The sequence below is a fragment of the Ruditapes philippinarum genome, unplaced genomic scaffold (genome assembly GCF_026571515.1).
Source record: "Ruditapes philippinarum isolate M1 unplaced genomic scaffold, ASM2657151v2 ctg2483_1_1_1_1, whole genome shotgun sequence".
Taxonomy (NCBI): Eukaryota; Metazoa; Mollusca; class Bivalvia; order Venerida; family Veneridae; genus Ruditapes; species Ruditapes philippinarum.
Window position 1 is genome coordinate 286,922 of NW_026865080.1, and position 17,506 is coordinate 304,427.

Genomic DNA, 17,506 nt, shown 5'->3' on the forward strand with positions numbered 1-17,506 from the left:
TTTAAACGCTTCTTAGTTATTTAATAATAAGCTGGCGAAAAATAGTAAACTTTAACAAATTCTCCAAGAAAATAATTTAATCTTTTTGTACGGAAGCGTCCTGGTGCCAATTTAACACGTTCTATAAAAAGATAACTCATGCGAAGGAGATAGAAAAAAGCCTAATTATGAGTTTATAACTCCTACGTAGGACTTTATATGTCCTACGTAGGACTTTGTTACTCCTTCGTGGGACTTTACAAGTCCTACGTAGGAGATACAAAGCCTAATTAGGAGTTTAAAACTTCCTACGTCAACTTCTTCTACGTCTTTATAAGTCATACTTTGTAACTCCTATGTAGGACTTTATAAGTCCTATAAAGGAAATATAAAGCCTAATTAGGTGTTTATTACTCCTACGTAGGACTTTCAAACTTCTACATAGGACTTTTTTTCTTTATAAGTCCTACGTAGGACTTTGTTACTCCTACGTTAGCCTAATTAGGAGTTAATAACCCTACGTAGGACTTTTAAACGCCTTAGTATGACTTTATAATTTCTGGTTTCATCATAAGGGTATTTATTAAAGCGGCTTACAATTTGACACATGTAACTTATTTTCCTACATATAATGCTATCCTAGGTTATACACTAGCATACATTTATTACAACTTAGTGGCACTTTGTGCTTTCAGAACTTTGATTAAATCCTACGTAGGAGATATAAAGTCCTACGTAGGACTTATAAAGTCCAACGTAGGACTAAGAACGTCCTACGAAGGACTTATTAAGTTCTACGTAGAAGTTATGAACTCCTAATAAGGCTTTTTTATCTCCTACGTAGGAGTTATCATTCTTTTACAGAACATGTTAAATTGGCACCAGGACGCTTCCGTATGTTTGTAATGTTTTTTGATATCAATAGACAAATGAGGACGTTACTTCATTTAATTTGTACTTTGCTATTCGCTATCTAATTTGTTCGTTATTAAAACGAAATAAGAATTTATATTACGTTTGATCGAGACATGCAATGATATGAATATCGAAAAGTTAGCACTGACATCGAGGATCGAGGATCAAAATTCAGTTTAAAGTGAATATCGAGCTATCTTTGAACTTCGAGCTGGACCAAAGTTCGAAAATCTAAATAAACCAAAGCTGAATTTTGAGTAAGCTCGAAGATCGAAATTCAAAATTTTCAAAAGCCGAGTTTCGAGCTGCAGTTGAATTTCGAGCCAGCACGGCGATCGAAATTCACAATTTTCAAAACCCGAATTTCGAGGTGCAGTTGAATTTCGTGCCAGCTTGAAGATCGAAATTCAAATTTTCAAAACCGGAATTTCGTGCTGCAGTTGAATTTCGAGCCAGCTCGAAGATCGAAATTCAAAATTTTAATACACCAGAGTTTCGATCTGGAGTTGAATTTCGAGCCAGCTAGAAGATCGAAATTCAAAATTTCCAAAACCCGAATTTCGAGCTGGAGTTGAATTTCAAGCCAGCTCGAAGATTGAGATTCAAAATTTTCAAAACCCAAATTTCGAGCTGTAGTTGAATTAAGAGACAGCTTGAAGATCGAAATTCAAAATTTTAATAAACCCGAATTTCGAGCAGTAATTGAATTTCGAGACAGCTCGAGATCGAAATTCAAAATTTTCAAAACCCGAATATCGAGTTGGAGTTGAATTTCGAGCCAAGCCAGCTTTAATCTGGCAGTTCGTGTCTTTTGAGCCAGTCTTGACCCGTAAATTATCTTTTATTTTGTGTTCCATATCTGAGGTGAAGCGAGTTTTGACGGTAAATATGGTTCTATAACAGATACTTGCATACATTATCCGCTTGGCTTGAATAACTTATAATCAAACGTTTATTTCCTGTAATATAACATGACAACAATCTTTTTTTACCAAAAAAAAATTATAGTAAATATATAATGGACTTCTTTTTTCCCTGTGAACTAATAATCCACCCTCAGCTCGATAGGTAGAACTTTGGATTTCAAAATTTGGCGACCCTGGCTCCATTCCCGTTAGGAGCACTCTCGTTTTGATTCATATCGATATTTTCTTTCAAATTTCATTTCGCTTGTAAAGCAGTATTTTGTTGTTGTTTTTTATTTAAAAACGAACTACATGCACTGAGTAGTTTAATTTTGAACTAGAAGCTCATGTTAAGGGAAATCTGATATCCAAAGACAGTTTCAAAATAATACAGTGAACAGGGAATTAGAATTCTATACAACTAACAAACATATTTGCACCTGTAAATGAATAAAGTCTTGAACGATACGATAAGATATGGTACCCATGTGACACTTATTACGAGAGTTATACCGTTCCGATATTAACTTTGGTGCAAATTTCGTATAGCGCAACACCATTCTGCAACAAGCAGGAAGGGAAAAGCTTGATCTTTTGTTGTTAAAATTTGTCTCCAACTCACTTGCAATTTGATATATACTCATTATTTGTATAATATGTTGTAAACATGTATTTTATGCAATAAAACTTGTTTAAACTTAAGCACGAAATTGAAAAGTTCAACTGCCAATGACACGCGATATACGACCGCTTCCATCATTGTTGTACACGGTTAATCTTCCCTTTTTTCATAAATTATACATTTTTGTGATATTTTCACTCATCAACAAAATATGTGTGTTTCAAAAAGAAAAGAAAATACTAAAAAAAACTGGAAAAACTACAATGCACATTCCTATCGACATAGAAAAGTGAGATTATGATAAAATAATCTTTACGTTTTTTCTATACATTTGTAGATAAAATTATATTCATGAAATATTAAGAATGGAAACGATTTTGATGTCCCGTGCCGGTAAAGTCAAGTACGTGTAACCAGATCGGATGCAAATTATATATTCAGAAAATATCTTTAAAAACTTTTTTACAAGATCCCAAAACATAAGCTGATTAATGATAATAAAAATATATTTCTCGGGCTTTGCGCCGTATATACAGTGGAGAACGGAAACGTGCACAAATAATATGGCTTCCTACATTAAATATGATAAACAAGATCAACAAGGAAAGGCATCGTTCAATGAACGCAACCGTTAACAACGACTGTTAACAAAACTAGATTATTACGTTTTGTTACTTTATGTCAAAATTATCAACTTCACTGATATAGTATAAGTTTCATCACAATGATAACTATATATTCTTGGTCTATTTTTCTTCGGAAGCATTCGCAAGGAGTGGAACTATTTACAGTGTTGGAGCACCGCACTAAATATTATTTTCCGGTATATTCCGAGCTTCCAGCGGGTTTATACATGACTCGTTGGTTATTTCTATGTCCGAAATTATATATGAACACTTCCTTCTTGTTTGAATGCCTTTGCAAAATAGCTCGATGAAAACCAACTAATTTTGTCAACACTATTAATACCAGCATGGACAGACTGAAATTTAGCGCACTTACTATGAAGTCGCTTTAATTTGCTATTTGGGGGAAACCGAAAAAAATAGTATCTAAATAAATTCTACGTGGTCTTAGATTACATGTATGACTTGTATAAGTTAAATTGAATCACATTTAAATTAAGTTAAAGATATGATGAATAATTCTAACATGTAAGAGAAAAAGCCTTAGTAAGCTGGATGCCGCCAATTTGAAACTCTTAGACTGGTACTATGTTTGAGCTAAATTTAGATTTCAAGACTCTTCTAAAACCATTAAAAAACATGTCGTAAAGCGCAAACAAAATCCAGGCTGTTGCGCTTGTGGCAGTCTTCTGTCCTGAAGAAGAATTCCGGTAGAAATATGATGTAGAAAATCAGTAAATTGATATTATAATCATTTAGAAGAAATGAAGTAACGATGATGAACATAAGAAATTACATTTTAATATTTATTTTGATAAATCATCACGTTTTAATAAATAAAAAACTACTTTGATTAGAGATTTACAAAAAATAGCGAATGAGATATTCGGAAATACTCGGAATGCTTCCATGATAGACTGACGATCACTTATTCATTGGTACATTAAAATTTACTCATTATTTGACAGATCTTGTGTATATATTGAACATTTATGCTTGTTATTAAATCATTAAGGGCTTTCTGCGTCAAAGGTAGCTCACAATTGTACGAGTACTTATTTTCAAATATAGGAGAGTAATTAAAATAATTTGAAACATACAAGATTAACGTATAAGAAAAGATCTATTTCAGATACTTCAGGTAGAGATTTATGGAATATATGATTAGTGTCGAGCTTTATCGAGTCAAGATTCACTTTCGTAACGACCAGGACAAACCTCTGATCCCCAACAGCAACCATATATTCGAATAATCCGTTTTAGCCTAGTTTTATCATGTTAATATTATTTTAATATTACAATTTTTATTCTTTCCCGACAAAACAGTTTCAACGTGTAATTTAGGTTTGTCGCATCACCGCCTGTATTTAAAGTAGATATTACTAAACGTAAGAAAAGTGTTCAAGTAATTTCCTTAAATAGATTTTTTGTTCACAAAGACTCAAATTAATTTCCACCAAACAATCTTTTCACATTATAATATATACTTCAGCCAACAATTTACATAAAATACAATTAGGGTAGAACGCGACACTTTGCGAACTTTCGAGTAGCGTCATGTAAAATGTTGACATATTTCAGATTAGATCATGTTGATTTATTTAATATTTTCGTTTCAGCCAGTTTTGTACACGACTTCAAAGTTGACCGACAAAGACCGTTCGCCGCGTATCCTTGACAACTGTTACGGATACTACCACTTTATCTAAAATGATTCTGTATTCGACGGATTTTTTTTTTTAAAAATTATGCTTAAATTGTGTGTTACAATTCCGCTATAAATGACATTATGATCACTGCAGATATACCGAAGTGTACGGAATTCTACATAAATTATTATAAATAGGTACGTAATTTAAAATACGGAGGTGTGCAGAGCCGTATATCATGCAATACATACATGACTAATATACCGTTATTCGTACATTCGAAATATGGGGCAACTTTGTTGTACGAAGTCCTTACTTTACTTAAAAACGGATCTTTTTATTAAAAGACTGTAAATTGCTAAAACACGAAATTTCGTATTCTTGCAAATACTGATTTTGTATACAAAAAATAAAGAACCAAGATGTAATCCTGAATTACCATTTTCTTTAAAAGGAAAGAAATAGTCTGATCTGACATTTGTCAGAAACCATAAAAAAGTAAGGCTTTAAATAATAAAATAGTCTCCGGTTTTATTAACATATCAATTGCATACTGATTATAATTATGGTCAGTGAACAGAACATATAAACATCAAAAGATTCTAAAAAGTGTCCGTAGCATGTGCAGACAAAAAAAAACTACTCAAATTTCCCAAATTTTCCCCGGATGGAACTGCTTTGCAGTGAAAGATACCAACTAAACTTGATGTAAAAGACAATATTTAAAGAATATATGTCAAATGTTTACATGTATTTTTTAAGATTTTTGTTTATTCATTATCTACGATTTCAGAATGTTTTCTTTTTAAGGCAACAATGAGGCAAATAAATGTTAAAACAGAACGATATTTAAAAAGATGAACACTTCGGAAATTCATTTGCAGTGTAATATAACGTAACGTAAGGTAAACGTACTCGTCAGTGTCAATTGTTCAACAAAAATTGAAAGTTGAAAAACATGACCGTTTTGAAAAAAATTGCTGGCAATAAGTTGATTCTTAAAAAAAAGTTCAATCAAACTTAAATTCTTGTTTTTAAATTCTGAACTTCGATCTTTGAGCTGGCTCGAAATTTAACTCAAGCTCGAAATTTGTGTTTGGAAAACTTTAATTTCGATCTTCGAGCTGGTTCGAAATTCAACTCCAGCTCGAATTCGGGTCTTGAAAATTTTGAATTTCGATCTTCGAGCTATCTCGAAATTCAACTCCAGCTCGAAATTCGGGTTTTGAAAATTTTGAATTTCGATCTTCGAGCTGGCTCGCAATACAACTCCAGTTCAAAATTCGTGTTTTTGAAAAATCTGATTTCGATCTTCGAGGTGGCTCGAAATTCAACTCCGGTTCGACATTCGAGTTTAAAAAAAATGGATTTCGATCTTCGAGCTGGCTTGAAATTCAACTATAGCTCGAAATTCTGGTTTTGAAAATTTTGAATTTCGATCTTTCAGCTGGCTCCAAATTCCACTCCAGTTCGAAATTAGGGTTTTGAAAATTTTGATCAAGATCTTTGAGCTGGCTCGAAATTCAACTTTAGGTCGAAATTCTGGATTTTAATTTTTTTAATTTCGATCTTCGAGCTGGCTCGAAATTCAACTCCACCTCGAAATTCGAGTTTTGAAAATTTTGAATTTCGATCCTCGAGCTGCCTTGAAATTCAACTCCAGGTCGAAAATAAGGTTTTGAAAATTTTGAATTTCGATCTTCAAGCTGGCTCGAAATTCAAGTACAGCTCGGAATTTGGGTTTTTGAAAATTCTTTTTTCGATCGTCGAAGTGGCTCGAAATTCAACTCCTGTTCGACATTCGGCTTTTAAAAAATTGGATTTCGATCTTCGAGCTGGCTCAAAATTCAACTATAGCTCGAAATTTGGGTTTTGAAAATTTTGAATTTCGACCTTCGACCTGACTCAAAATTCAACTCCAGTTCGAAATTTGGGTTTTGTAATTTTAATAATGATCTTTAAGCTGGCTCGAAATTCAACTTCAGGTCGAAATTTCGGGTTTAATAAATTTTTAATTTCGATCTTCGAGCTGGCTCGAAATTCAACTCGACCTCGAAATTCGGGTTTTATGAATTTTAAATTTCGATCATCGAGCTGGCTCAAAATTCAACTCCATCTCGAATTCGGGTTTTGAAAAAATTTGAATTTCGATCTTCATGCTGGCTCGAAATTCAACTCCAGATCAAAACTCGGGTTATTGAAAATTTTGATTTTCGATCTTCGAGCTGGCTCGAATTTCAACTCCAAATCGAAATTCGGGTTTTTGAAAATTATGAATTTCGATCTTCGAGCTGGCTCAAATTCAACCCCAGTTCGAAATGCGGCTTTTTGAAAATTTTGATTTCGGTCTTCGAGCTGGCCCGAAATTCAATTCCAGCACGAAATTCGGGTTTTGAAAATTTTGAATTTCGATGTTCGAGCTGGCACGAAATACAACTCCAGTTCGAATTTCGGGTTTTTAAGAAATATAATTTTGATCTTCGAGCTTGCTCGAAATTCAAATCCAGCTCGAAATTCAGGTTTTCGAAAATTTTGATTTCGATCTTCGAGCTGGCTCGAAATTAAAATCCAGCTCGAAATTCAGGTTTTTTGAAAATTTTGAATTTATATTTAAATATAAATTGTAACGGCACTGCAATAGAAGCGTCCACATCTATCAAGTACCTCAGGGTAAATATTAATCACTACCTGTCCTTTGGTTTCATGGCAGTTCAGTTATTCAGAAAGCTAACTCCTGGTTAAAGTTCCTTTACCGTAAGAAATATTTCCAAAAAAACTGCTAGTCAATTCCTTAATTCAGTGTCACTTTGACAATACCTGCTGTGTCTGGAATAATGGTTTAACTCAGGTCTTGAAAAATAAATTACAGACATCACACAATAAAATGATGAGATTTGTTCTTAACCTTGAGTTCATATTGGACCATCCCATTTTAAAATCCCTTAATTGGTTACCAGTTTGTTAGAGAGTTGAACAAATTATGACATGTCATGTTTTAAGGTAAAAAACCAAATGTCCCCAGAGTACTTAAGTGATTGTTTTGTGTCTCAGGAATATATGCATTCTTATTGCATCAGACTGAGTAAAAAAAGAGGGTATTGTCTTCCTAAGGTTAAAGGTTCTGGATCAGACTCTTTTAGTTTTATTGGTGCTAAACTCTGGAACAGTCTTCCAACTTGTATGACTGAAATTAATAAATTTCATCGTTTTAAGGTAGCCATCAAACGACACTTTTTAAGTAGTATGTTAGTGTTTTCTTGAAATTTCTAGTAAGAAAATGTTTTGAAAATTATTTCATTTTATTAATCAGATTTTAAAAACTGTCTCTTTTTAATAGTGTAATCCATGGCATGTTGTTTCCTTACATATTCATAACTGTATGTTCATATTTAAGTTACTCTTAATTCACCATGGTCCCTGTTATAAACGCAATAATCGTTTAAACTGTGATAATTTTTAATGTAATCTTTTCTTTATTTATTTCTTAATGTGATACTGACCTTTTAATGAATTATGTTACTTTACATTTTAAATTGTGATAGTTTAAAATGATATCCTTTATAAATATGATTTTTCTTAAGTGATATTTTTTCTTTTATAAAATACCTCTGTTTGTCATGCCACCAAATGCTAAGGACAACAATGGAAATAAGAGCTTGCTCTTTTTTGTGTTATCTTTGGTTTTGGGCACATGTCATGGATTACAAAATATAGCAATTATTCATTTATTTATTTATTAATTTATTTATTTATTTATTTATTTATTTATTTATTTATTTATTTATTTGTAATTGTTGTAACCCAAAATTGTGCTTTTTTAAATCTTTAAAACATAAATAATTTTCCCAAAATCTTCAAATTGTCTGCCCGCCCGTCGTCCTTTCCCTCCGGGCCCGTGCCCATCCATCCACCCTCCACCCATCCTTTCCTCGATTTATCTATTTTTATTTTATCCACCCATCCCCCATCCATCCACCCACCATCATCTATTATTATTAGTTGCCCCCAGTCTTTGGGGTTTTTAAAAATTTTAAATTTCGATTTTCCCAGGCTGGCTGGAAATTCAACCCCAGCTCAAAATTTCCCGGTTTTAAAAATGTTAAATTTTCCCGTTTGAGCTGGCTCAAAAATTAAATAAGAAATAAATTCAGCTTTGGTTTAATTTAAATTTTGATTTCGAGATAGTTAAAGGTTAAAAAGTTTACCCAATTTTTTCCCAAAAACTGAATTTTTAAATCTTCGATGTAGCGCTTACTTCTTGATACAAATGATATGACCTAAAAGCGTAGAATTCGAAGGCTGGTATAAACCATTGAAAAAAAGTCCTTTGAAATTTGGCGGGATTTTTTGTATCAGTCTACTTATCTAATATAAAATTTACCCTGAAGGAGCCTGCACACTAGTATAGAGTTTTCGCATCAATAAAATATATCAGTTTTTAAAAAACATGGTTAATAGCGTGTCCCGTAGGCGCCCCTTTATAAGGCATCTTTTTTTTCCAATTTGTTATCTTGTGATTTTTAATACTCCGTTCTTGATTGGCTTATGACAGATGATGTAGTTGTAGAAGTGGTAAAATCTTTCTAATTCTATATGTTGCCGATTTGGAATCATTATTCTATATGGATTTTTGTATTCAACTGGTCAAGAAATACAAAAAACTCATCTAATCAACATTTCCTTTTATTATGTCAAAACATGAAATACGAGGGATGGTGCGGAATGTTCCGTTATTTGTTTTTATTTCTGACAAGTTTCATGTTTTCTTCATAAAAATTTATATATGCACAAAACCTCAATTTATGCAGCTCAAAGAAGGTGACGTTCTTTGACATTTATTTTACACGAAAGTGTTTGATACAGAAATTGATATTGACCAAAATTTGCCCACGCTTGGTGTTAAACCCGAAAAATGTCAAGCCAATATTTCATGTCATCTGAACATTGGAATATTTTGCAATCAAGTTTGCAGGTCTCTAGTTTCGACGTTTATTTATTTAAAAAAAAACGCAATCAATTAAAGCGTCAGGAAAGCGCCGCTTTCATAGACAGTCAAAATTATAGTATTCTTCAGAAAATTCAAAAATGGCAAAAAGAAAACGAGAAAAGTATATTTTAGTCAAACAATATGTCTTTAGAAGTATAGAAGTATGAACTCTTTTTAGATTGTTGGACTTTCTGTGCAGCGCATTAAATAAATTGTTAAAAGCTAATATGTTGAATCTTTTAAAAAATTTTTGGGGTTTTCTTGCCCAAGGGGTTTAAATTTTACATAAAAAGTGTTATTTTTATGAAAAAAAATATAATTTTAAAATTTATGGTTTAAATTCCGGATATTTCTAGATCACCCCGAAAATTTAAAACTTTTTTTTTTTGTTTTACATTGTACTAGATTTCAAAAAGGCAAGAAAAATTTGAAATTCCGATTAAAGGTTTAATTTTGAGGGAAAATAATTTTAAGAAACCCATCTTCAGTTTAATGTTACGCCCTACTAAACCCCGGGTTTTTGTTTTTTTGGGCCTTTTTGGATAGGGGGAATTTGAAACCCCTTTTAGTCCATTAATATGCTTGTTGCTCCAATACCCGGCTTCCCTGGAAATAAAGCTAACCAGTAATAACTAGTTTCTCCGCATAATCCAACTTGATGTCTGAATCAGTGTTAAGAGACTTCTAACTATAACCATTGTTTAATTAAGAATAATAAACATTAACATGATGACATATGTAAAATATATTGAATAAGCATCATTAATTTTCCAGAGTTAAGAGATAAAGGTATGACTGAAATGGGCGTGTCTCACTTTATCTCAATGTGTGCTTTAGAAGTTTTTGATAAATCTGAGGAGTTCAAACGACCTGCAAACCGAACATCGGTCAACCTTACCTGTTTTGGATATTTCCATAAAACAAATTTTTTGGCGTAGCTTTATCCTGAAGTCTGTCCCAAATTTTTATGGTTTATGATATTTTATGAAAGAGTTCCCATTTTGAGAGCTACTCTGTCAATCAAATCACTGTAAAGAGTTAATGATTTCCTATTTTTAAATAATTGTAATACTACCCGTTTGTGCTTTGCTGTTATGCGTGGTGTAGCTTTATCTTCTTCTTTAATTGTTTGTCTTAATTATTCAAACAAGCCATAAATCATATTATGGATAAGATAAATAGTATCAGCACCATTTTTTAACTTATTTTTTAGCTCAAGACTTCATGTACATATGAGAATGAGAATTTCGTCTAAAATTTTAGGGCTACAATTATATACAGTTGAGAAACAGATTTTGATATTCTAGTAAATATTAAGAAAATTTCATTTAAACATGTATTCAGCAATAAAATAAAAAGAAAAATTGTTTGTTTGTTGTGTAAGATATCATGCACATCTAAGGAACTTCAAAAACAGTGTTCTTACGAGTTGCTTCTAATATGCATCTGAACATGAAACTTACACAATTTGCATGAATCTTTTATACAGATAAGCATTGTACTCAGGTTTATGGTACTGGGCCAAATAAGGGCAAGAATGTCTCGTACCAATGCGGGCAAAACTCCAAGGAGTGCACATGCTCTCTAAGTAAGTCTTGTTGATATTTCAGGTTATTTTAGAAGAAATGGCCTAACGGGTAATTTATTTCAAGATGTCAAATCAAGGAAAATAAAAACAAGAAAATGTCAAAGAATGAGCCAGTATTTCAACAATTATAGTTTGTTTTTTAAATATGATATTTTATTTTTTTACCATTGAACAAGTTAATAACAAAGATTTGTCAGAGTCTAACATAGTTAAATAGTTATGTCTTTTGTAAGGTAAATAATGTAATATTTTTTCCTTCCATGGTTTATCTTTTAGAAATACTACGAGTGTAACATAAGATTATATTAAACAGATGGTCTTTGTAGGTATATGCATGCAACCGGTGGAAAAAGAACTTGAAAGGTTAGCCAGGAATCGAAAAAGACCTGTTACAAAATTGTATCAATACGCATGTAACACGAACAAAGCAGACTATGGTAGGTTATTTATCCATACGATTCTTACTGACGCGTATTAAATTGAAATTTGTGTGGGGGTGCGAGATTTAGATTAGCCCTTTGTCCGTCCGTCCATGCGTTATGCATGTGTTCTCTTGTTGTGACACAAATTGCTCTAACAGTGCTTGAGCTAAGGTCATCAAGCATAACAGGAATGTTGATCAGCATGAGTTGTGCGTCTGAGGTTTTATTCAGTTTCTTAAAGTAACTGCCATTGACTTACATACAATTTGCTATTTAAACTTGTGTTGAGCAAAGCCCAAAAATAATTTGACCTGGAGTAATGAAACACTACAGAATTGTTAGTCAATATGTTTAGTTATGCATTTGTGGTTTGTGTGTGGATTAATTCAGTTTCTTCAGAGCCATTTCCATTGACTTAGTAAAAATTCGCAATTTTAAACTTCGGTTGCCCGTAGCCAGAGTTTATTTGACTAAAAGCCATAAAACATTACAGAAATGTTGGTCAGTCTGCTAAGTTGATCATCTGGGTTTTGCTTGTGGATATATTCATATTTTCCAGAGTTAATGCCTTTGATTTGGTTAAGATTTTGCAATTGCGCCATGCAGCTTGTTTAGTTGTGCATCTAGAGTTTTGCTTGGTTTTATTTTTTATCAGCATAATTATGATATCCTAAAAATAAGATTGAAATTTGAAATTCATAATATTGGGGAAGTCAAGATGTCAACATTCGAAACATTGGATGTCATTTTTATGTCCCAACCACTTATGGTAAGGGGGAGTCCTGTAGAATATCAATTGTCTGTCATACTGTCCTGCTTTACGTCAGTAAACTTACAGTGGAGTAGGGGGCATCCATTCTACCCTAAATGAGTATTTCAATTTGATGTTTGTTAAAAATATTAATTAAACAGAAGTATTGCTTATCGGAGGGTCGACAATGTCGTTTACAACTCCTGCAACATTGTTATTCATCACGTTGTCCCTAAAACGATAACAAGGTACAAAGTCAACTTAATAGTTTTGATTTCAGCTGTACGCGTAAGAATAGAAGAGGTTACATTTGATGTTGTCAGTCAAGAGAAAATTGCAAGAGGCACTGTGATACATAGTTTTAGTCAAGGTAAGAATTATAGCCAAAATCATCATCATTATAATCACCACAAGAACAGTTATCATGCGACGCCACCATGATCATCATCTTTGTCAACATCATCTTTGTCAACATAATCATATTTTTAAACTATTAATGGCCATAATAGTTTTACGATTTTTTCCATTGTTGTTCTTAAAGGCTTATTATGAGACAGATATGTTATCATCTTATTGATATGCTCTCATTTTTTATCATTTTTGTTTATCAGGGATTTTTGACCTTTCTTTTTCCTCTTTTTTATTTCGATTTCTTTGATCTGTTAGCAATTGGTATAGATAAAATACTGATTAAGTATATTAATGAAAGTCATAGATACGAATTTCTTTACATTTTGCTACCTTTATGAAATCACGTTCAGCGCCACATCGGTTGTAAAACATCTTGTCTCGTACATGTTCTAAATCTATTATTAAAACAGTGTTAAACACATGTTTACTATTTCTATACAATAAAAATTATTGATTTCTGAGACATATTGTGCCTTTAACAAAATGTAAAAGGTTATACTTTTATATCAAAAAGTATGAAAGTGGAATAAACGTATTATATACATAGATTTTTCTCATAACTGTGCTGTTACTCCGTAAAAGTGAAAGTGCACGGCCTTGCATATATTGACGTGACGTCACTCAATTTTGACAAACATAGCGTTAATTTAATTTTATGCATGTTTTGTCAATGAAATATTGTTTACCAGAAAAATGGTTCTTTTGGTATATTATTAATATAATATTATGTTCGTATAGCTTCATTTCTAAATTATTTGATCTCGTTGAATACATTATACTATGCTTGTATATCTTAATTTTATTCAACTGTTCAATAATTTCAGTGTTGAACCAACACTCATTCAATATCCCCTGATCTGAAGTGCCTCTATACAGTAACACTCATTTGATTAGATACGTAATGTTTTGACCTGTGTCTTCCGATGTTTTTTTAAACATTGAAATTTCATTTACTTTTGTTGAATAAGAATCTAAAGATCACAAATCTGTATTGCTTCACTTGTTCCCTTCCAACACATAAGAAAAGTTGTTATTTAAACATCCATGAACTTAGAACTTAACACAAGAGAGAATATGTAGCTGATGTATTTATTTATGTGCAAATATCAAATCAATCGCAAAAATCTAAATGTCTGTATCAGAATGTCTTTAAACTTAATAAAATCCTCTTCATTTCATAGGAGTTGTTGTTCAACGGGCATTTATATTTACTTCATGACTTAGCCATGGTATTGCCTGTACTGATACACTCAAGCGCCTACCTTTCTTGTTTAGATGATGGCATGGATAGCGTTTTGATATCACCCGACTCGCATCATATTTACAAATGTTTCCAAGATTGCCTGTGACATTTTCATTTTTCTCTTGCCATTGCAAATATTGTGTATGTATAGCTGATGTGAAATAAGTGCAAATGAGACCCACGATTTATCTACCCATGTAGAACGATAGGCAAATGTCGACGATTTTTAATGTCAGTCTGCATTAAAAAAAGAAAAAGAAAACCAACATATTTACGGCATATTGACAAGCTTTTTATTTTGTTACGTCATTTTACAGGGATACAGAATCTTGAGCCAGGCGACGACATGCACTTTTTCTGGAAGTTCTGGTGTCAATTCCCAGCATTGCAAGAAGAAAAAACCTACATTATAATAGGCAAAGATGGCTATAAAGTTATAAATGATGAGGGACAAATGTAAGCAAAGAAATGTTTTTAAATACTTTATTTTAAATGATTATGGATAGTACCATACGGAAAAATGACACATTTAAGATATGGTTCAAAATGTAAGGTTAATCAAGTAAATGTTTCAATTTCTTTTGAATTAAACTGTATGTTCATTGTATGGCAAAAATTAATCCTCTTTCGATTGCTTTATTAACATTGTACATGCTGTAATAATCTTTTTAAAACACTTTGTAATTGGTTTAAGATTTTTCACAAGTTCAAACTTGATTTATTTTTCTGGTCCTTCGGGATCATTTATTCTACCACTATAAAGTGTTGAAAATTGAGTACCGCTCAAGCCGGTGCTAGGGGGCGTGAGGGATGTTGCACTAATTCATTAAACCGCCAAAGTGATACTAATCAAACTGAGGGTTGCCAATTTTTATTTTAATTTTGGGTTTTGGTTTTTTTCCCCTTTCCCAGGGGAAAACTTTTTTTCCCGATTTTTATCCCTTTTACAGGGAGCAGGTACCAAGTGGGTGTGTGGCAGCCCTAAAAAAATTTGCCCCGGGACTTTTACTTCAAATGTTTTTATTTTTTTTGTTTCCCTCGGTTTTTATTGATGGGCCCCCCTAAATTTAAATGTTGAAATTGAGTAACCCCTTAAAACCGGTGCTAGGGGGCGTGAGGGGGTGCTGCAAATTTTTTCATTTATCCTCATGACCGACTCATCAAACCGAGTCCGCAATTTTTATGTAACTTTGTTTTTGAAAAAAAAACCCGATTTTGTAAATTTACCCTTTAAATGATATTTACCGTGTTTCTAGAAAAAAATATCATGTTTTTCAGAAAAGTTCCCCCATGGTTTTATATCTTTAAAGAACAAAACTAGATAATAAATGGGTCCCAAAAGATGCAGTTATGCTTCCCAAATGATTCCCCGTTTTTCAAAACTGTTAAAAACAGACATCAGGATATTGGGTTTAAACCGGTAACTTTGAGGCGTTGGGAGACTTTTTTAATGTACGGTTTTTTTTCAAATAAAACTGAAAAAACCAAATTCCCCCAATTTTCTACTTTTTATACTCATTACAGCGGGTGTCAAGGATTGGTTATTGGTGTTTGGGGGGCTTGAAAATTGCATTACGTTATCTCTCTTTAAAACCAAGTTTAAATTTTTGTTTTTTAAAAGCTACGGGGAAATTTTTTTGAATTTTTTTTTTTGTAAAAAAGCATTAAATGATATAGAATTATAAAACTTCAGACTTAAAAAGTTATAATCACGGAATAAAATGATTTGCTGCAGACATGTTTTGAATTAGTCTGTTTATGGATGATACTGATACATTTAAAATGATCTTAATCCTTAGAAAGTAAAAGCATTTTAAAACATGTTAGGTGTACATACGGTTACAAAATCAAGTTAACAATATTCTTTATTTACAGTTTCCGGTATCCATTAATGGGAACAACATTAGTCATGGAGTATATGAGCCCACAGCAGGCCAGGAAATTGGGAAGGAAATATAGAATGCTCCAAAAGGTCCAGACCGATTTCGAACGCATAATGACATTTGGTTGTCAATACTAGAAAGAATTTGTTGATTTTTTTTCAAAATCAAGTGTTTAAATGTAGCAGTGTTTCGAGTAATGAGATAAAACAAGACATAAGTGGTTTTTAGGATGTTTGTTTTATTTTCCTACTGTGTAAATTGTAAAATTGCGCAATGTATTAGCGCATTTGAATAAGAAGACATTCTTTGCTTTGTTGTAGAAATAAAAGAGCTTGCCATTGTTTGCATAATAATAATTAACTATTAAATTTGAATTGTATTGGCTTAAAAATATGTTTGGTTAACAGCATTATGAAAATGACTGTACGTGATTCATTCTATATTTTTGCAGCATATCGAAGACATAATACAATTCAAGAGTAGTCATATTGAAAAAATGAGTGAAAAAACATTTAAAGTAGCAGAAGTGTTCAGTCCTGTATCACTTGTTTGGGTTCTTAAAACAGTACCTCAAAACATCTAAGATTATCGCTGTGTAAAAGTTGACAATATCCCTAAAGCAAAAGTTAAAAAGCAGAAATATTTCTCAGATGCACCATTTAGCGTTGAATACAAGGCGCCATTTGCACAACATAATACAGAATAAACAGAATGCCACCCTGTTCACTCCCTCAGCTAATTTGCATAAATCAAAAGGGTGTCAGACTATACCTTTTTGTCAACGTAATCAGATTGTAAAATCATTTCCAGTCATATGCTAAAATTTATTATGTAATCGGAGCATGCAAAGCAAAATTCAAGTTTCTAAGTTAAACAAATAATTAAAGTACCCATAAGGTAATATTTCCTGTAATTACCAAGTGATTTGAACATTTTTTACTGAAAATTATGAAATACCAAAAAATATTTTTTTAAAGAAAATATTATACTTAGTTAAAATATTTCATAAATGATAAAATGTAATTTATTGTGTCTGTTGTTTATTGAAAATTTACATGAATTTACACTAAAGTAAAATGAGTATCTATGGAATTGTGATAAGTGAAGTTGAAATGAATATCTATTGAGATCTATTTTTGTTCTTTAATATAACTAAATTCTGTTACTGGACTATATCATTCAATGGAAACATAGAAACATGATTTTGTGAAGAAATGTTACAAAGTTTGAAGACTATATAAAATATTGAGGAGTTTTTAAATTGTTATATCAAACGTATGTTGAAGTACAATATAAGTAATATTTGACTGAAAATCATAGGTATTGAGCATTGCTTTCATACCTTAATTACAGTTAGGTTAAAAATCATTAAGCAAACGATATTGTATGTTTAAAAAACTTTTTGAAAACAAGTTGTATGTCGCTATATATATTAATAATGTTTGTAATTGAGGTACAGAAGTAGTTCATTGAAACACCATAACCAGATCTGTAGTATCTTTAACAAGAAATGTGTCCATAGGAC

General features: G+C 32.0%; 1 protein-coding gene across 1 annotated transcript in view; it reads left to right on the top strand.

The window, feature by feature from the left end:
* The window catches only part of LOC132727737 (complement C4-A-like), an 89,637-nt gene extending 73,429 nt beyond the window's left edge, over positions 1 to 16,208 (top strand). Inside the window, 7 exon segments of the mRNA XM_060713305.1 lie at positions 4,667 to 4,706; positions 10,458 to 10,583; positions 11,173 to 11,271; positions 11,598 to 11,708; positions 12,725 to 12,814; positions 14,416 to 14,554; positions 15,974 to 16,208. Coding sequence (XP_060569288.1) covers positions 4,667 to 4,706; positions 10,458 to 10,583; positions 11,173 to 11,271; positions 11,598 to 11,708; positions 12,725 to 12,814; positions 14,416 to 14,554; positions 15,974 to 16,118 — 750 coding nt within the window. The 3' untranslated portion in view covers positions 16,119 to 16,208.
* The last annotated feature ends 1,298 nt before the right edge of the window (positions 16,209 to 17,506 follow it).